The sequence below is a fragment of the Diceros bicornis genome, chromosome 34 (genome assembly GCF_020826845.1).
Source record: "Diceros bicornis minor isolate mBicDic1 chromosome 34, mDicBic1.mat.cur, whole genome shotgun sequence".
Classification (NCBI taxonomy): Eukaryota; Metazoa; Chordata; class Mammalia; order Perissodactyla; family Rhinocerotidae; genus Diceros; species Diceros bicornis.
In genome coordinates, this window is record NC_080773.1 from 33394031 (window position 1) to 33410174 (window position 16144).

At 54.8% G+C, this 16144-nt stretch overlaps 1 protein-coding gene and 1 long non-coding RNA gene across 3 annotated transcripts; one reads left to right on the forward strand and one right to left on the reverse strand.

Moving 5' to 3' along the window:
* Positions 1-624: 624 nt before the first annotated feature.
* UBE2S (ubiquitin conjugating enzyme E2 S) lies at positions 625-5817 on the reverse strand. Its single transcript, XM_058530318.1, has 4 exons — positions 5626-5817; positions 4872-5019; positions 3016-3206; positions 625-1079 (listed from the first exon to the last, which is right to left on the reverse strand). Exons 1-4 carry the CDS (start codon positions 5626-5628, stop codon positions 750-752), a joined length of 672 nt encoding a protein of 223 aa, XP_058386301.1. The 5' UTR covers positions 5629-5817; the 3' UTR covers positions 625-749.
* Positions 5818-6446: 629 nt separating this feature from the next.
* LOC131397446 (uncharacterized) lies at positions 6447-11009 on the forward strand. 2 transcript variants are annotated; one of them, XR_009216767.1, is made up of 4 exons: positions 6447-7631; positions 7990-8108; positions 8801-8877; positions 10766-11009. It is a non-coding gene; the product is annotated as an uncharacterized LOC131397446 (long non-coding RNA). The 2 variants fall into 2 exon arrangements; XR_009216766.1 differs by having other exon boundaries at positions 6449-7113.
* The last annotated feature ends 5135 nt before the right edge of the window (positions 11010-16144 follow it).

Consider the following 16144-nt stretch of genomic DNA (forward strand, 5'->3'; position numbering starts at 1 on the left):
GCAAGAATCCCAGCAGCTTCCAAGAGCTGAGAACAGCCCCCAGGCCCTGCAACTCTAAGAACTGCAGTCCTCCATGAGCTTGAAGAGAATACCAAGAGGAACATGGCCCAGCAGGTACCTCGACTTCCACTGTGAAACCTGAGCAGAGTCACCGGCTCACCATGCCCACATGGCCCAACAACAGAAGCTGTGAGACGGCAGTCGTTTCAGCCCCGGGGTTTGTGATTGACGCAGACATACACACGGAACAAGCCCAGAGGGAAAGACCAATCTTGAGGCCGGAGCTGGACTGGGTGCCATGAAGGCACAGAACCTCAACTGCCCAGGACAGACAGACAGGCCAAGAGCAGGGTCCTCACACCGTCACCTGGCCATTCTGGGCAGAAGGGACACTGCCAAGCCACACTTGTTTCAGGAGAGAACAAGGGCAGGAGCCATCAAGAGCAGGCCCCAGGCCCCCCCCAACCCCCATTTCAGACTGGGAATGACTCCAGACTCCCCCACCGCACAGCTCAGACAGGGGTGCCCCAGACCTCAACCGGGAGGACAGAGCAGCGCTGCAGCCTGCACGTGGGGGGGGGCAGCGTGGCGGGGGGTCCTGGGGCGTCTGCAAGGCACAGCAGCTGCTTTTCCAACTTTATTTAGAAAAACACATCCAGGTCCCAGTGCCCCACGCCCTCCCCCACCCCAGCCATAATTTAAATAACTTAGAGACAGAGTCAGGTCGGGTGGGGAGGGAGAAGAGCCCGCTACAGCCGCCGCAGCGCCCGCTTCTTGTCCGTCTTTCTCTTGGCCGCCAGCTTCTTATCGCGCTCGCCCGCGTGCTTCTTGGCCATGGGCCCCTCAGCCCCTCCCGGGCCCCCGGGGGCCACAGGGTCAGGGGAGGAGGCCGCAGCCGCGCTGGCCAGGGCCCGGCCGGCCTCAGCCCTCCGGCCGCTGGGCCCGCCGGCGCCGCCGTGGATCTCGGTGAGCAGGCGGGCGCGCGCGGCGTACTCCTCGTAGTTCTCCAGGAGCAGGCGGCCCGCCTCCTCGTTCAGGGCAGACTCGGGGTTGGGGTGGATCAGCAGGCACTTGATGGTCTGCGGGGAGAGGGCCCAGGTCAGGCGGCCAGGCCTCCCACAGGCCCCCAGACGGGACGCTGGCCCAGCCCACACCCACATCCTTCACCTGTGCTGTGTCACTGCGCAGGCCCACGGCACCGGAGACGAGACCTGGACTGGGGAGGGACCGACTTGCCCAAGGTCACTCAAGAAGCGAGGGGACAGCTTAGGAACTCACACCCGGGCCGGCTGGGCTCCAAAGCTCCATCTCCCCAGGATGTGACAGTAAGATGCACAAACCTGGAGCCAACCCTGGTTTAACAGGAATCCAAGTGCAGAGCCAGACTCTGGCTGGGTGGGCCACACCCAAGAGAAAGGCTCCAGGACAGGGATAAAGAGGGACTGGCGCCTGAGGGACATCCATAGGGCAGTCTAGGAAGGGAGCGAGTCCTCAACACCCCTTCATGAGCCAGATTTAACTGAGGGGTAAACTGAGGCCAAGAAGGCATGAATTCCGTATCTCAGAGGTGCGACCAGCAGCCCCAGAGGGATCCTGAGGTGGGCCTGCACAAACCAGCAGTGGGCCCTAAGCCATGTCTGCCCCATCTGCACTTTCTTTTTTTTTAATTTTTTATTTATTTATTTTTCCCCCCAAAGCCCCAGTAGATAGTTGTATGTCACAGTTGCACATCCTTCTAGTTGCTGTATGTGGGACTCGGCTTTAGCATGGCCGGAGAAGTGGTGCGTTGGTGCGCGCCCGGGATCCGAACCCAGGCCACCAGCAGCGGAGCGCACGCGCTTAACCACTAAGCCACGGGGCCGGCCCCTCCCCATCTGCACTTTCATTCTACAAGGGAACCCAGAACACCCCAGAATGTGCCCAGCCTTGAGCAGGTGACACGCCCTCTCGCCTGTAAACTGGGGCTGTTGTGACACATGCAGAGCACCTGCCCAGCAGACATCACTGATGATGATCAGGGACCCGGATGGCTCCCTAATTCTGACCACTGCTCCCCACAACAGGAGGCCTGGCTGCCCTTCCCGCAGCTGCCTCACGGCTGAGCCTGACACAGGCCCTGCACCACGGGCCCTGGGGACCACTGGGGCCACTCGGGGTTACTCTGTGAGCTCGTCTCCCGTGTGCCCTGGCACCACCATCACTCCAGGGAGAGGAGGGAGAGGTTTGGGGTCTGTTTACCTTGGAACTCAGTCCTCCCCTGTGCCCTGCAGGAAACCCCAAGTCTCCGTCCTCCCTACCGTCTGCCCCAGGGGCTCATTAGAAACTCAGTTTTAAAAAATAAAAAATTTTTTTAACTTGTGAGAGGAGTGGCGAGGGAGCAGGTGACCTAAACGCCCTAAGTGGCGTGTGGGGACCTTGGGGCACTGGCATAGTCCAGGCCGTCTCCACCTCGGCTCGACTGCCATTGGGCCCGCATCACTTTCTGTGGGGCTGTCCTGGCACTGCAGGATGCCGAGCAGCATCCCAGGGCTCCACCCACCAGACGATGGCAGCACCCCCAGCTGTGATAATTAAAAGCGTCCCCAGTGGGACAAAAATCACACCTAATTGAGAAACAATGGCTTATGAAAATACTCTGGAATGACAGTGGGGCTGGTTGTGGAAGCTTTGTGACTGCTGATTAACCAATGACCTGTTCACTTTAGAACGGCAAATCCTGATACCATAAATTGTACCTTAAAAGCTCCTCACCAGCTGCTCGACCTGTAGCTGTCAGAAAATCACCCCCCACCCCGCTATATAAACCCATCACCTGTTCCACGGCACAGGTGCCCAGGCGCCCAGGCCCTGCACAGCCAATCCTTCCAGGATTTTCCAAAAGAGCCGGAAGCCTGGATTTTTACATGGTAGCCCCCAGTCACTTCAGAGTTGATTTTAACAAAGAAAGAACACACTGCGGCTCGGACATCACTGGGATGCCCGGGGGGAGGCGGCCCGGGCCCACCCCGAACTCACCAGCAGCACGTGCCGGATGCCCAGCTCAGCTGTCCAGTCCCTCTTGAGCACGTTGACGCAGATCTCACCGTTGGCGCCCACGTTGGGGTGGAAGATCTTGGTCAAGAAGTAGCCCTTGGGTGGGGAGGCAGGAAAGTCCTTCCCCAGCAGGAGTTTCATGCGGAAGAGGCCTCCAGCGTATGGGGTACCCTCTGGAAAGCAGAGAGGGTGGATTGAGTCAGGAGGTCCAGGACTCCTAGGTATCCTGCAAAACCCCAAAGCCCGGTCTATGAGGCAAGTGCCCTGCTGCCTCCTCCATCAGACTGGTGGATTCTTTTTTTTTTTTTTTTTTGGTGAGGAAGACGGTCCCTATGCCAATCTTCCTCTATTTTGTATGTGGGATACTGCCACAGCATGGTTTGATGAGCAGTGCGTAGGTCCGCGCCCAGGATCTGAACCTGCAAACCCCAGGCCACGGAAGCAGAGCGCTACGCCACGGGGATGGCTCCCTGGGGGATTCTTGAGAGTAGGACAGGGCTAGGCTCCCAGGGGACTGCAGGAACACCCCACCACCATCACAGAGTTAACCCCCTGACTTGTGTCACCACCAAGCCCTGTTCTCCACCCCTGGATGCCTCTTCTCTCCCACATGAAGGCCCCAGTTGCGTCCCCTTCCCAAGAGGCACAGATACTCGCACCCACTTATCTTCCCGGCAAAACATCTACCTGGAAGCCTCGTGGGCAAATGAGGGGACAGTTCTGTCAACTCCATGGTCTTCCCTGCCACAGTAAGCAGTGCTCTCATTCACCCACTTGCTCAGGTCAAGGTACTGTGGAGCCGTTCCAGACCCATGGCTGTCCCTCATGCCCCAGGCCCCACATCCAACCCATCAGTAGCCTGGGCAGCCGACCTCCACGGCCCCTCCTGAATCTGAGCCCACCTCCAAGTTCAGCCGAACCAGATGCCAGCAGTGGTGGACGGCTTCCACACCAGCCTCCAGCTTCCACCCTCCCTTCACCCCACTGAAGTTAAAGGAACTCCAAAGCGACCTATGACACCTGCTGTAAACCTACCAACGGCTCCCTTCGCAAACTCCTTGGAGAGAGACCTACAAGCGCACAAATACCTGCTTCCTAAAGCCTTCACCAGTCTTTTTATCTTTCTGCTCGTACTGCACCTGCCAAGGGCCTGTCAGGATCCCCACCGCCCCACCCCATCAGGGCGTAAATCACCATAACTGTCACCATCTCAGGAAGCCTTCCCTGACCCACCCCACCCCCGTGCCTGACCCCACTCCAGACTAGGCCCTTCTTGTTACAACTTGGCTTACTTTGTAGAAATTCAATGAATAGCAAAAACATAGTGCATGTGGAACAACACACTAAATCTCTGCATGATTAAATGCTCTCCAGTCTAATATTTGATTGTCATCTCTCCGCAGGCTGCATCTGGCTTGTTTGCTATGTCCCCGACGCCAACAGCAAGACGGAGTCTGAGACAGTGTGGCCCATCCTCCAAGCCTTTGCTGACACTGTTCCCATCCAGCACCCTCTTCCCACTCCCATTTAATTCCTACCTGAGGGAACGTGTAAATGACAGCCTCCCCCCAAACCCAGGTAAGGCCCCCTTCATATGATTTCTGGGCAACCAGGATTCTCTCACATTTACAGGAAAAGTAGACACAATTACTTGTCATTTGTAGTGTCCTGCAGTGCAGACTCAAGCACCACGGGAGTAAGAGGTGCGCTGTCCTGTCCACCACTGCGTCCCCAGCCCCTGGCAGAGTCCGGCTTATAATGGGGGCTTCCTCTTCTTGCTCTAAGGATGACACGGAATCTAGGAAGCGCACCTCTTCCTGTTTGGTTCCCACACTCACCAGGGCCCTCGATGGTGACCTGCAGGTCCGTGAGGTCCTCCTCGTTGGGAAAGACCTTGATGCCATCAGGCGGGTCAGCTGTCAGCGTCGTCACCTCCTTGTACACCAAGCGGATGATGTGGGGGGGCAGGTTCTCCACGTTGGAGTTCTGGGCGCAGGAGAGAAGGGAGTGAGCGGCTAGCAGAGCCCAGGCCTCTGGCAGGATCCAGGATGCGGTGGCCGCCCTAGTCTTGACTCTGCAGTCTCAGGCTGTCAATCATGCCTGTGTTCCCAGACCCCCCACTCAGGACGCTTCAGGTGGCCCTGCCAGGCTGATCTCCCACCAGAAATGGGGGCACATCTGAGGGAGCTTGCAGATAGCTCCACCTTCCTAGAAGCCCCCAAAGCCCGCTCGTAGCACCGCATGGGCCACCGATGATTCTGGGTATACAGACGCCTGGCGTGGTCCCCTTCCCCACCTAACCTTGACAAAAAAATCCTGGAAACCCCAGCTGGGGCCTGGAGATGGCGGCGGAGCGTCCTTACTCCCGGAAAACCCACAGGCGGGCCACAAAGCCCGGAGCCCTCCCCGGAGCTCAGCCGGGCCTTCCCCTCCCGCACCGCCTCCAGGAAGGCCCTTGGGTCCATCCCCAGCCCAGGACCCCCATGCGGGCCCTCCAAACCCCCAGGCCGCCCGCGCGAGGCTCCTGAGACCCCGCCTCCTTCTCCAGGAGCGCCCCCGACGGCCCCTCCCGGGCCTGGCTGCCGCGCTCACCATGACTGCGGCCGGTCGGGGGCGGGTCCCCCCGGCCCCCTTCCTGTGCTCTCCGGGCCGCCGGCCGGGGCGGGGGGCCCAACTACTGCCGCTGCGGCCCTAGCGAGGCCCCGGCGGCCCTGCTCGGCTCCCCGCTGCCTCCGACGCCCGCAGGGCACCGCGCTCAGAAATCTACCCGCCCCAGGCGCTCGGCCGCACTGAGCCGGCCGCGCGCCCACCGACACCTCTTTATAGCCACCCGCAGGCCACGCCCCGCTGCGGCCCCAGAGCGCCGCGCCTCGACCCGTGACGTCAGCGCGCAAGGTCCTGGGCTATCGACGCGCTCGCTCCCTTTCTGCAAGCTATGGGCAGAAGCGGGAAAAGTTGGGGAGGGGGCGCGCGGCGGGTCGGCCAATGGGGGCACGCGGGGGTCGGAAAGGGGGCCCCGGAGAATGGAGGGGCTGAGAAGGGGCAGTAGAGTGGAAAGCGATGGGAGAGGTGACGCGACCGCTGATTGGGCTGTTTGAATGAGACGCCGCCACGGCCCGGTACGCGCGCGCGCCCTGATGCTCAGGAAGTCGCGCACGCGACTAACGGTCGGCCTGGGAGCCTGGGCGGGGCGAGAGGAGGCGGGACTTGGGGGTTTTAAACGGATGATGGAAGGCACTCTGGCCAATAGGGATGCGCAATCGTGGAATGGCGTAACGAGACTCGCACGGGCCAATCCTTGCCAGAGAAGGGTGACAGAGGGCGGGAGCAATGGAGAGCGACCAATGGGGGCCCTGCTTAGCGCGGGCCAAGCAGATCGCAGCCAACGAAATTCGTTGGTTTTTGTATATGCAAATAAGGTATACACTGCCTCCCGCGCCCCCTCCTCAGCCGGTGGCGGGGAGGTGGGCGCTGAGAATCGATCTAAATTTTCTACGAGGCGCCATTTTGTGCTGGGTATGACCTGTGACCTGCGTCCTGGATTGCAGAAGTTCAAAGACCAGTCAGCACGGCCTCGAAGGCGTGGACCCCTGGCCTTCAAATGTGTGACCTCTGACCCCGGCCAGGCCTCAGTCACGACGCCGGGCCTCAGTTTCCTCCTGTGGGAAGTGGGGGCTGGGATCCCTCGTGATGACCGAGAAGGAAGAAGGAACAGTCCCCAGGCCTTCGTCAGGGCACGGCCCTGCCTGTGATTGACCCGCGGCCTCCGGCTGGCCAGGCCCTCACTGGCACTCACTTTCCCTGTCTGGGAAGTGGACACACAGTGGTCTCAGGCTTCAGTTAGTAAACTGGGCCCGGCTTTTCCCCTAAACGAGCCGGAGCTCCCTGGGCCGGCCCTGACTAGATGCCAAGAGAGGAGGCGGACCGGAAGCGGAAGTGGCCTCATGGGGTCCTCTGGGCCCCTCTCAGCTCAGCCAAGTCCGGTCCAGCTTGGCCACAGTGTCCTGAAAAGACCGGTGGCTACCAGCGTCCCCTCCTGGGGCCTCAGCTGCTGGAACAGGAGGCGGGAAGGTGTAAAAGGTGCCCACAGCCTTGCAGTCTAGTAATAACGAGAGTTTGTGGAGCATTGGCGGTGCGGGCAGCTCTCACACCAGATCATGAACCTTAGCCCGCTGGGGGCAGATGATTCCAGCCCATTTAAGGGACAAGAACACTGAAGGAAGAGGCGGGTCTGGTGGCTTGCCCAGGGTCCCCCCACCGGGACAAGGCAGACGTGGTAGTCAAGCTCTATCTCCAAACCCACCCGACAGACATAAAGATGATGATAATGATGGTTATTATTTATTAGGTGCCTGCTGTGTGCCAGGCACTGTTCTAGTTCCTTTGCGTGCTTGATCTCGCTTAGTCCTTGCAACAGCCCTGTCAGGTGGATGTTGTTAGGATTCCCCTCTGGACACCTGTGTTCATTCAATGACATTTTTGGGTTTTGAGCACCTACCATGTGGCAGGAGGATGCTGTGGGGATACGGCAAAGAGTAAAAGGGACAAAACTGCTCTCATGGAGCTTACATCCTTTGAGGGAGCCAGACAGTCAGGAAGTAAGTATATACTGTCATGTCGGCCAGTGATAAAGACGTCGAAGAACAGTAAATTAGGGCCAGAGAGAGAGAAAGGGAGCAGTGGTGGCTGCTGTTGGACCTTGGCTGGGCAGGGAAGGCCTCTCTGGGAAGGCTCATGTCTATGGGAAAAACATTCTGAGAAAAGTGAACAGCAGGTGCAAAGGCCTGGGGAGGGGATGGTGCTTGGTGTGTGTCAGGCACCACCTGGAAGCCAGCAAGGCCAGGTCAGAGTGAGCCGGGCATGTGGAAGGCACTGAGGTCAGAGAGGGAAGGGGGAGCGGTGGTTATATCACACACCCGGGCCATGATGAGCAGTGTGTTCTTTTCTTCCATCAAGGGGGAGCCGCTGAAGGCTTTGAACAGGACGTGACTCCATCTGACTTAGGGCAGGAACAGAGTGGCCCGTGAGGAGGTGACTGCAGCCATCCGGGTGGGGATGATGGCGGCTCCGAGCAGGTTGGTGGCGGTGAGGGGGGGAGAGTGATGGGGTTTGGTGAAATCAACATGACCTGGTGTGAGGGAGAGGGAGGGGATCGCCTACTCACTGAACAGTCGCCTAAAAATTGGCGTTGGCACACTTTTTGAGTAAAAGTTTCCAACTTTGGGGGCCACCAGTCTCTGTCCCAGCCGGCTCAGTTCTGCTGCTCTGCCCCAGGGGCAGCCTGCATGATATTTGCCGAGGAAGGGGGGTGGCTGTGTTCCAGTCAGACTTCGTCTACAAAAACAGGCAGTGGCCGGAGATGGCCCTCAGGGAGGCCGTTTACTGACCCCTGGAATCCTGACATGCCCCACTCTTGCTAGAAACCTTTCAGGAGCCCTCCTCCCCGCTACATTTTGAGTAAACCCCACATTCCCATGAGGTCCATAAGCACACTCTCCTTGAGCCCCCCTGGCCTTTCCATCTGTCCCGTATAAGCCAAGCTCTGTCTCACCTGAGGACGTGCGAGCGGGAGTCCCCTGTGCCTGGAGAGCTTCCTACCCCTTCTTCTGTCCTCCTCACTGGCTGGGCTCACCTTAAATTGTTGCATCTCAGGGCGGCTCCCTTGCCTCCACTCCCTCGCTTGTTCCCTTGACCATCTTTGATCTTCCTGGTCCATCAGAATTTGTGATTACTTGCTTGCTTACGTGTCTCTGTCTCCCCTGACTAGATCAGCCCCAGGAGAGCGGGGACTCTGTCCTCGGCCCCAGCAGGGTGCCTGACAGATCGAGGATGTTCATTCATTCAGTAAGTGTTTCTTGACCACCTACTATGTGTTAGGCACCATTCTGGCGCTTGGGGTACGTCAGAGAACAGACAGAGGTCTTTGCCCTTGTGGGGCTTACTGTGGTGGGGGAAGGCAGACATAAAAACAAAATATAAAAAATAAATAAAATACATGATATGTCAGAAGGGACCGAGTGCTGTGGAAAAGAGAAAAGCAGAGCAGGGGAGGGGCTCGGGTGCCAGGTTGTGCTGATGCCATGGTGAATTTTAATCCGGGTGGCCAGGGTAGGCCTCTCCGAGCAGATGTCATTTGAACCCAAGTTTGAAGGAAGGGAGTAAATGATCTATGTGCTTATCAGAGGAAGAGCATTCCTGGCAGTGGGAAGAGCTGGAGCAGGGCCTAGCACACTCGAGGAACTGCAGGGAGGCCACTGTGGCTGGAACAGAAGGAGAGAGGGGGCGGGTATGGGGGAGTGAGGTCAGAGAGGTGTGTGTGGTCTGGGGTTGGGGAGGGGGTATCACGCAGGGCCTTCAAGGTGCTGCTCAAGATCAACATCAATACGATGCTCAACATCATTAGCCATCAGGAAAATGCAAATCAAAACCACGATGAGATCCCACTTCACGCTACCAGGGTGGCTATAATCAAAGATAATAACAAGCATTGGGGAGGGTGTGGAGAAGTCAGAATCCTCACACAAAGCCCATGGGAATGAAAAATGGTGCAGCTGCTTTGGAAACCAGTCTGGCAGTTCCCCAAATGGTTAAACATAGAGTTACCATAAGACCCAGCAATCCCACTCCGAGGTATGTACCCCAGAGAAATGAAAATGTATGTCCACACACAGACTCATACACAAATGTTCATAACAGCGTTATTCACAGTAGCCCAAATGTTCATCAACTGACGAGTGGGTAAACCATGGAATATTATATGGCCATAGCAAGGAATGAAGTACTTTTACATGTTACAACATGGATGAACCTCAAAAACATGATGCTGAGGGAAAGAGGCCACAAAGGACCACATACTGTATGATTCCATTTATATGAAATGTCCAGAAGAGGCGTATCCATGTGGATAGAAAGTAGATTAGTAATTGCCTAGGGCTGGGGGGTGGAGTGGGGGATAGCGAGGTGATTGCTAATGAGTACGGATTTTCTTTTGGGGGTGATGAAAATACTCTAAAATTGTGATGATGGTGCACAACTCTCTGAATATACTAAAAACCATTGAATCGTACACTTTACATTGGTGAGTTGTATGTACGGTATGTGAGTTACATCTCAATAAAGCCGTTATGGGAGGAACTGAATGAAGGCCAGAGATGGGGGGACGGGGGAGAGAGAGAAGAATGTTCCGAGCTGAGCTGGAGCGGTGGGCAGAGCCCTAGGGAGCCAGTGAGGACATTGGTCAGGAGGTGTGAGTGGATTTGGTACTCACATTGAGACTCTAGCTCGGGGCTGCTGGGTAGAGACTGGCCTGGAGGCCCTGAGCAGCAAATCCAGCACCCAGTTGGTGTGGCTTGGGCGAGGGTGGTGGCCATGGCTGTTGGAGAGAAGGGGACGGATCTGAGAACTCATCAGGAGGTGGCCTAGCAATGGGCCTTCTGAGTCAGTTTAGGAGAGTGGAATTGGCGGGGCACGGGCAGTGGGGAGGAGTGGGGACGGAGTGGGGGGCTTCCTTTGCTAAATACTGATGATCTAGGAACTTCTTTTGGTACGATGAACCCAAATTGTCCTTTCAGCTTGAATTCTAGCATCAGAAATTAATCTTCATTTCTCCTGTTCATTTGTATTAAATTATGAAAGAAACATGTGCTTGGAGGGAAATTCATGTGGTTGCGGAAGTGCTAAAAGCAGGGGTGTGGCTCTAGCCCTCTCTTCCCTCATGTTCGCATCCCCTCAGGTATCCCCCACGGACACGTACTCGTCACATCCCCACACATCCTGCCTCGGCAGTGCGCGTGGTCAGCTGCTGTGCCGCGTTCCTTCATAGGAACGCCCCAGAGTTTCCAGCATTCTCCGACTGAAGGGCCTTGACGCCAGGTCCAGCCTGTGTCTAGAAGCTGCAGTGAGCATCCTCGAGCGTTTATGTTTGGGCACAGCTGTGAGCTATTCTGTTTTTTTTTCTTGTGAGGAGGACCAGCCCTGAGCTAACATCCGATGCCAATCCTCCTCTTTTTTTGCTGAGGAAGACCGACCCTGGGCTAACATCTGTGCCCATCTTCCTCCACTTTATATGGGACGCCGCCACAGCATGGCTTTAACAAGCGGTGCGTGCCCGGGATCCGAAGCGGCGAACCCCGGGCCGCCGCAGCGGAGCGCGCGCACTTAACCGCTTGCGCCACTGGCCGGCCCCAACTGTGAGCTATTCTGAAGGAGAAATTCCTAGAAGTGGAGTGGCAAGATCAAACAGTACATGCCAACTGGCCCTTGGCAGGTTCTAGTCATTTGGATTCCCACCATCAGGATCTCACCCGTTCATTCAACAAGCGTTTATGTAGTACCAACTGTTTGCCAGGCGCTGTTCTAGGTGCACGATACATCAGTAACTGACAAGAAGCAAAACATTGCCTTCCTGGGGCTTCCGTTCTGGTGGGGAGACAGGTAATAAACCCCATACACCACAACCAGCACGGCCAGCCGTCCTGGTTGGACCGGATGCAGGACTCAGTGCTAATGCTGGGACAGCCCTGGGCTAATAGGTAAGAGAAGTTGGTAGTGTCCAATGATATTAATTACTATGAGAATTAGAGCAAGTGAGGAGGTTCCAGAACATGGCGGGGAGGGAATTTTAGATGGGTGGTCAGGGTAGACAGAACTTCGTCAAGAAGGCGACATTTGAATCAAGATTTAAAGGAATCTTTAAATCTTGAGGGAGCCAGTTTTGTGGAAATCCAGAGGAGAAGACCGTTCCAGGCAGAGGAAGGAGCCGATATCAGTGTCCTGATGCAGGAATAAGCCTGAATATGAGCCATCTTCAGAATAGATGCCAGTCCTGGGCAAACAAAGAGACCTTGCCTTTCTTTTGGGTTTCCTTTCTTCCCAGCGAGGCCGAGCATCTTTTCGTGGGTAAATGCCTCCACCTTCATTTCAGAGTCCACTGTCTGTGGTTGCTAGCAGGTCCTCTGCCCCTCAGTGGCCTTACTGTTTCTAAGCACGTCCTCCGCATGTGCTGAGGGAGGTAATTAACAAGAGCTGCCTTCTTTTGTGCCCCGGAGCAGAAGTTAGAGCTCTGCTGGGTGGGACGGGGCCTCAGTGATCGGTAAATATGCCCTCAATGGGTCAGATGCTCCCTCCAGTGACAGACACACTAGCAACCAAACGCGTCGCCTGGCTCTTTCCCTGCCCCACAAACCCTGGAAAGCAGGGCAGACTTCATGTTGTATAAAAACACACTTGAGTGCCCTGGGGGCTGCTTTTCATGACTGTAAACTGACCTCTCTGACGCACACCAAGGTTAAACAGAATCACGCCCAGTGCTGGTGAGGGTGGGAGCACGCGAACGTTCTCACACACGTGGACTTGGCAAGATTTTCAGGATTGCAGCTTGGCGTTGTGTAGCAAAAGTCTTCAAAACACACCAGCCCCCTGACCCAGACATTCACACCCTGGGAGCTCATCCTAGGGAAAAGTAAGTGAGTGAGTGCACCAAGTGGCATGCAAAAAGATGTTCCTCAAAGTATTGTTTATAGTAGTGAAAAATGGGAAAATCCCAAATGTGTGCTGGTAGGGACTGGAATGAAAATCATGCTGCCTCCATGCGTCTGAAGAGTATAGAATACTCCATTGCTGTTGAAAATTATGGTGAATTTGTTGTTGGAATCATTGGTGTCTCAAAGAATACGATGAAGGTACTGGATCCTCTTCTCCCAAAAAAGCACAGGAAAATGCTAACTAATAAATGCCAGAGGGATGGTGAAGTTAGAAAATTGTCATTGGGCAAGCACCATGATAATCAGTGATTCAGGCAAGAGAATCACCCATGGAAGCTGAAAGTTTGAGGAGGAACAAGATATCTACGAAGTGTCAACCTGTCTCCCGGCGAGGTACTTCTTGTTTACACAGTGGGGGAACAGCACCTTCCCGGTGCCCTGGCCAAGGGGTCAGGGCTGATATCCCCAGTCCCGGTGCTGGTAGAGAGGACGGGCCTCCTGCCGCCGATGCGCTGAGAAGTCAGCATCGCTTCTGCGCTGCTCCCGCCAAACACACATAGCCCAGATCTAATCACAGGACACATCAGCTCCAGGTGTAGGGACATGCTACAAAATGGGCTGCCCGGACTCCAAAACCGTCAGCGGCCAGATAAAGATCGAGGAACTCTTCAAGTTGGAGGAGCCTCGAAAGACACGATGACCAGATGTAGCGCTTAATCCCAGGGTAGCAGGGACTGACACAAAAACTGCTCCCAAGGACGGTATTGGGACAGGTGGTGAAACCTGAACATGAGCTTGGTCAGTGTTAAGTTCTTGACTTTGGTACTTCTACTGTGGCTGTGTAAAAGCATGTCCTCGTTCTTCAGAAATGTCCCTTAGGGGTAAAGGGTGATGAGGTATGCAACTTACGCTCAAATGCCTCTAAAAAATAAACAGAGAATATTTATATGGGAAGAAAGCCATAAAACAGTGTGGTGGAATGTTAACCACTGGCGAATTGCAAAAGGGATCCAGGAGTTCTTTGACTTGTTCTTGTAACTGTTCTGCAAGTTTGAAATGATTTCAAAATATAAAGTAAAAGAGTGAAGAAGAAAAAAAAAAAGCATGTGCACACAACATCTGGTGTAGATTTCAGAAGTTTGCAAGCCGCCCCATCAAATGCACATTAAGAATAGCTGCACAGGGGCCATTGGTGTAGTGGTTAAGTTCTCGCGCTCTGCCTCAGTGGCCTGGGGTTCACAGATTTGGATCCCGGGTGCAGACCTATGCATCACTTATCAAAGAAGCCATGCTGTGGCAGGCGTCTCACATATAAAGTAGAGGAAGATGGGCACAGATGTTAGCCCAGGGCCAATCTTCCTCAGCAAAAAGAGGAAGATTGGCAACAACAACAACAACAACAGAATAGCTGCACAGAGGCTGTATTTATCGACACGGAGGAGTTGCAAATTGAGCAAGTGTTAGGTTACAAGGGCAGAAATGCTTACATCAAACCTTATCCTTGACTTGCCCTACCGAAGCCCGGTGTATGTGGCTCAGATTGCTCTCTTCCTGGTGGAACACAAATGAAGTCGTTGCCCAGCATGGACGGGCCATACTGAATGAAAAAGACGTACATGTGAGCCCTGGCGTTCAGCTCACAGAGGAACGGAACTCTGTCTCCCATCTCTCGCTCGCTCCTGGGCATATGCTCAGTAAGGGCAATGGCAGCCAAAGGCTGTGCCCTTTACCTCTAAATTTAAACTTTCTTGTAAAAAAATAGGTAAGACCCTTCACGAAAATTCAGAAGAGCAAAAGGGTATACAGTGACCAGCCCCCGCCATCCAGGTCCCCTCTCCACAGGCAATTGCATCAGCCAGAGAGGCCACACTGGGCCGTGGAAACAATAAGCCCTGAAGCCCTGGTTGTTACAGCAACAGCGTTTGTTTTTCTGTCTCGCTGTGTGTGCATCGAGGCTTGGCTGAGGCTTCTATTTGCATCATCCTTATTCTGGGCCCCAGCTAATTTTTCTGGGACCCAGGCTGGAAAGACCTTGCCTGAAATACTGCCAGTGACCATGGGAGGGGGACGAGGAAGAGCGTGGCGCTCTCACACTGGCTCTCAGAAGCTTCCACCTGGAAGGAACTTCTGCTCACACTTGAGGCACATCTAACCTCTAGTGGGCAGGGAAGTGCATCCCTACTTTGTGCCCAGGAGGAACATCTCTCAGTGCTCAGAGAACCCGTGCTTAGAGGCACTGCATGGCCTCCCTCCCCACCCACCTCAGTTATCTACGGACAAAGACGCCAATGCAGAGAGGCGATTTCTAAGAATGTGCCAACAACCCTCATATGCACCAGGTGGGGCATTTTACAAGTGATCACAACAGCAATACTTGAACGCACCAGACACACCTCCTCCCACCCTGTTACTCTACAGCCAAACAGATGAACCTGAGCAGGTGACAACTAGCCAGCGGTGAGCACTGAACTGCACTGAAGGGGAGGAGGCTTTCTCAAACACAGATTGCGATCTTCCCTCCAGTGAGCACTTCCTTGTAAGGAGCATGTGATGGTTAGATTTCATGTGTCCTCTTGGTCAGGCTACAGTGCCCAATTGTTGGGTCAAACACCAGTCTAGGTGTTGCTGTGAAGGTATTTTGTAGACCTGATTAACATCTACAATCCATTGACTTCAAGTAAAGGAGATTATCCTAGATCATGTGGTGGGCCTCATCCAATCAGTTGAAGGCCTTAAGAGCAAAAACTGAGGTTTCCCAGAAAAGAAGAAATTCTGTCTTAAGACTGCAGCATAGAAAGCCTGTCTGAGTTTCCGGCCTGTCTTACAGACTTTGGATTTGCCAGCCCCCACAATCGCATGAGCCAGTTCCTTAAAATGAATCTACACACACACACACACACACACACACACGCACCCTGTTGGTTCTGTTTCTCTGGAGAACCCTGACTGATATGGAGTAAAGTCTAATATTTGGGAAGCAAACACTTAAATGCACCAGAGGGCGGGGGGTTTCTTAGGGATAAAATCAATGCTGAAATGCACTGCACACACAGCCCACACCTAGAGGGATGTGCAGAGAGCCCTTGGATGCAAGGTGAAGGTCTGCACTTGGTCAACAAACACTTAGAGGCCCCTAGGGAAGGGCTGTCCTTAAGTTCAGAAAACCAAGCCTTAGAGGCTCCTCTGAGCCGGGCAACTCTAGTCGTCATAAAAATATTTTAATGCACTGGGTGGGAGGAGAGAGGTGGGAAAACGCTTCCTGTTTTTCATAAAAACTGACACTTAAATGGACTGTACCCTGTCACACTGCCTGTTATGGGCTGAATTGTGTTCCTCCAAATAGATGTTGCAGTCTTATCCTCCAGGACCTGTGAATGTGGAAATAGGGTCTTTGCAGATGATTGAGTTAAGATGAAATCATCGGGGCTGGGCCCTAATCCAACGTGACTGGTGTCCTTATAAAACGGGGAAATTCGGACACAGAGACAGAGGCATCCAGAGGGAAGATGACGCGTAGAGGAAAGCCGGCCGTTGCCAGCAAACCAGCAGAAGCCGGGAGAGAGGCACAGGACAGGTTCAGCGTACAGCCTCGGAAGGAACCAGCCCTGCCACATCTTGCTCTTGGACTT

Excerpts from the sequence above, each read along its gene's own strand:
- UBE2S (XM_058530318.1), bottom strand. Across the intron at positions 3,207-4,871 it reads GGTCACCATCGAGGGCCCTG|AGGGTACCCCATACGCTGGA; the intron begins GTGAGTGTGGGA and ends TCTGCTTTCCAG. Across the intron at positions 1,080-3,015 it reads GCATCCGGCACGTGCTGCTG|ACCATCAAGTGCCTGCTGAT; the intron begins GTGAGTTCGGGG and ends CTCTCCCCGCAG.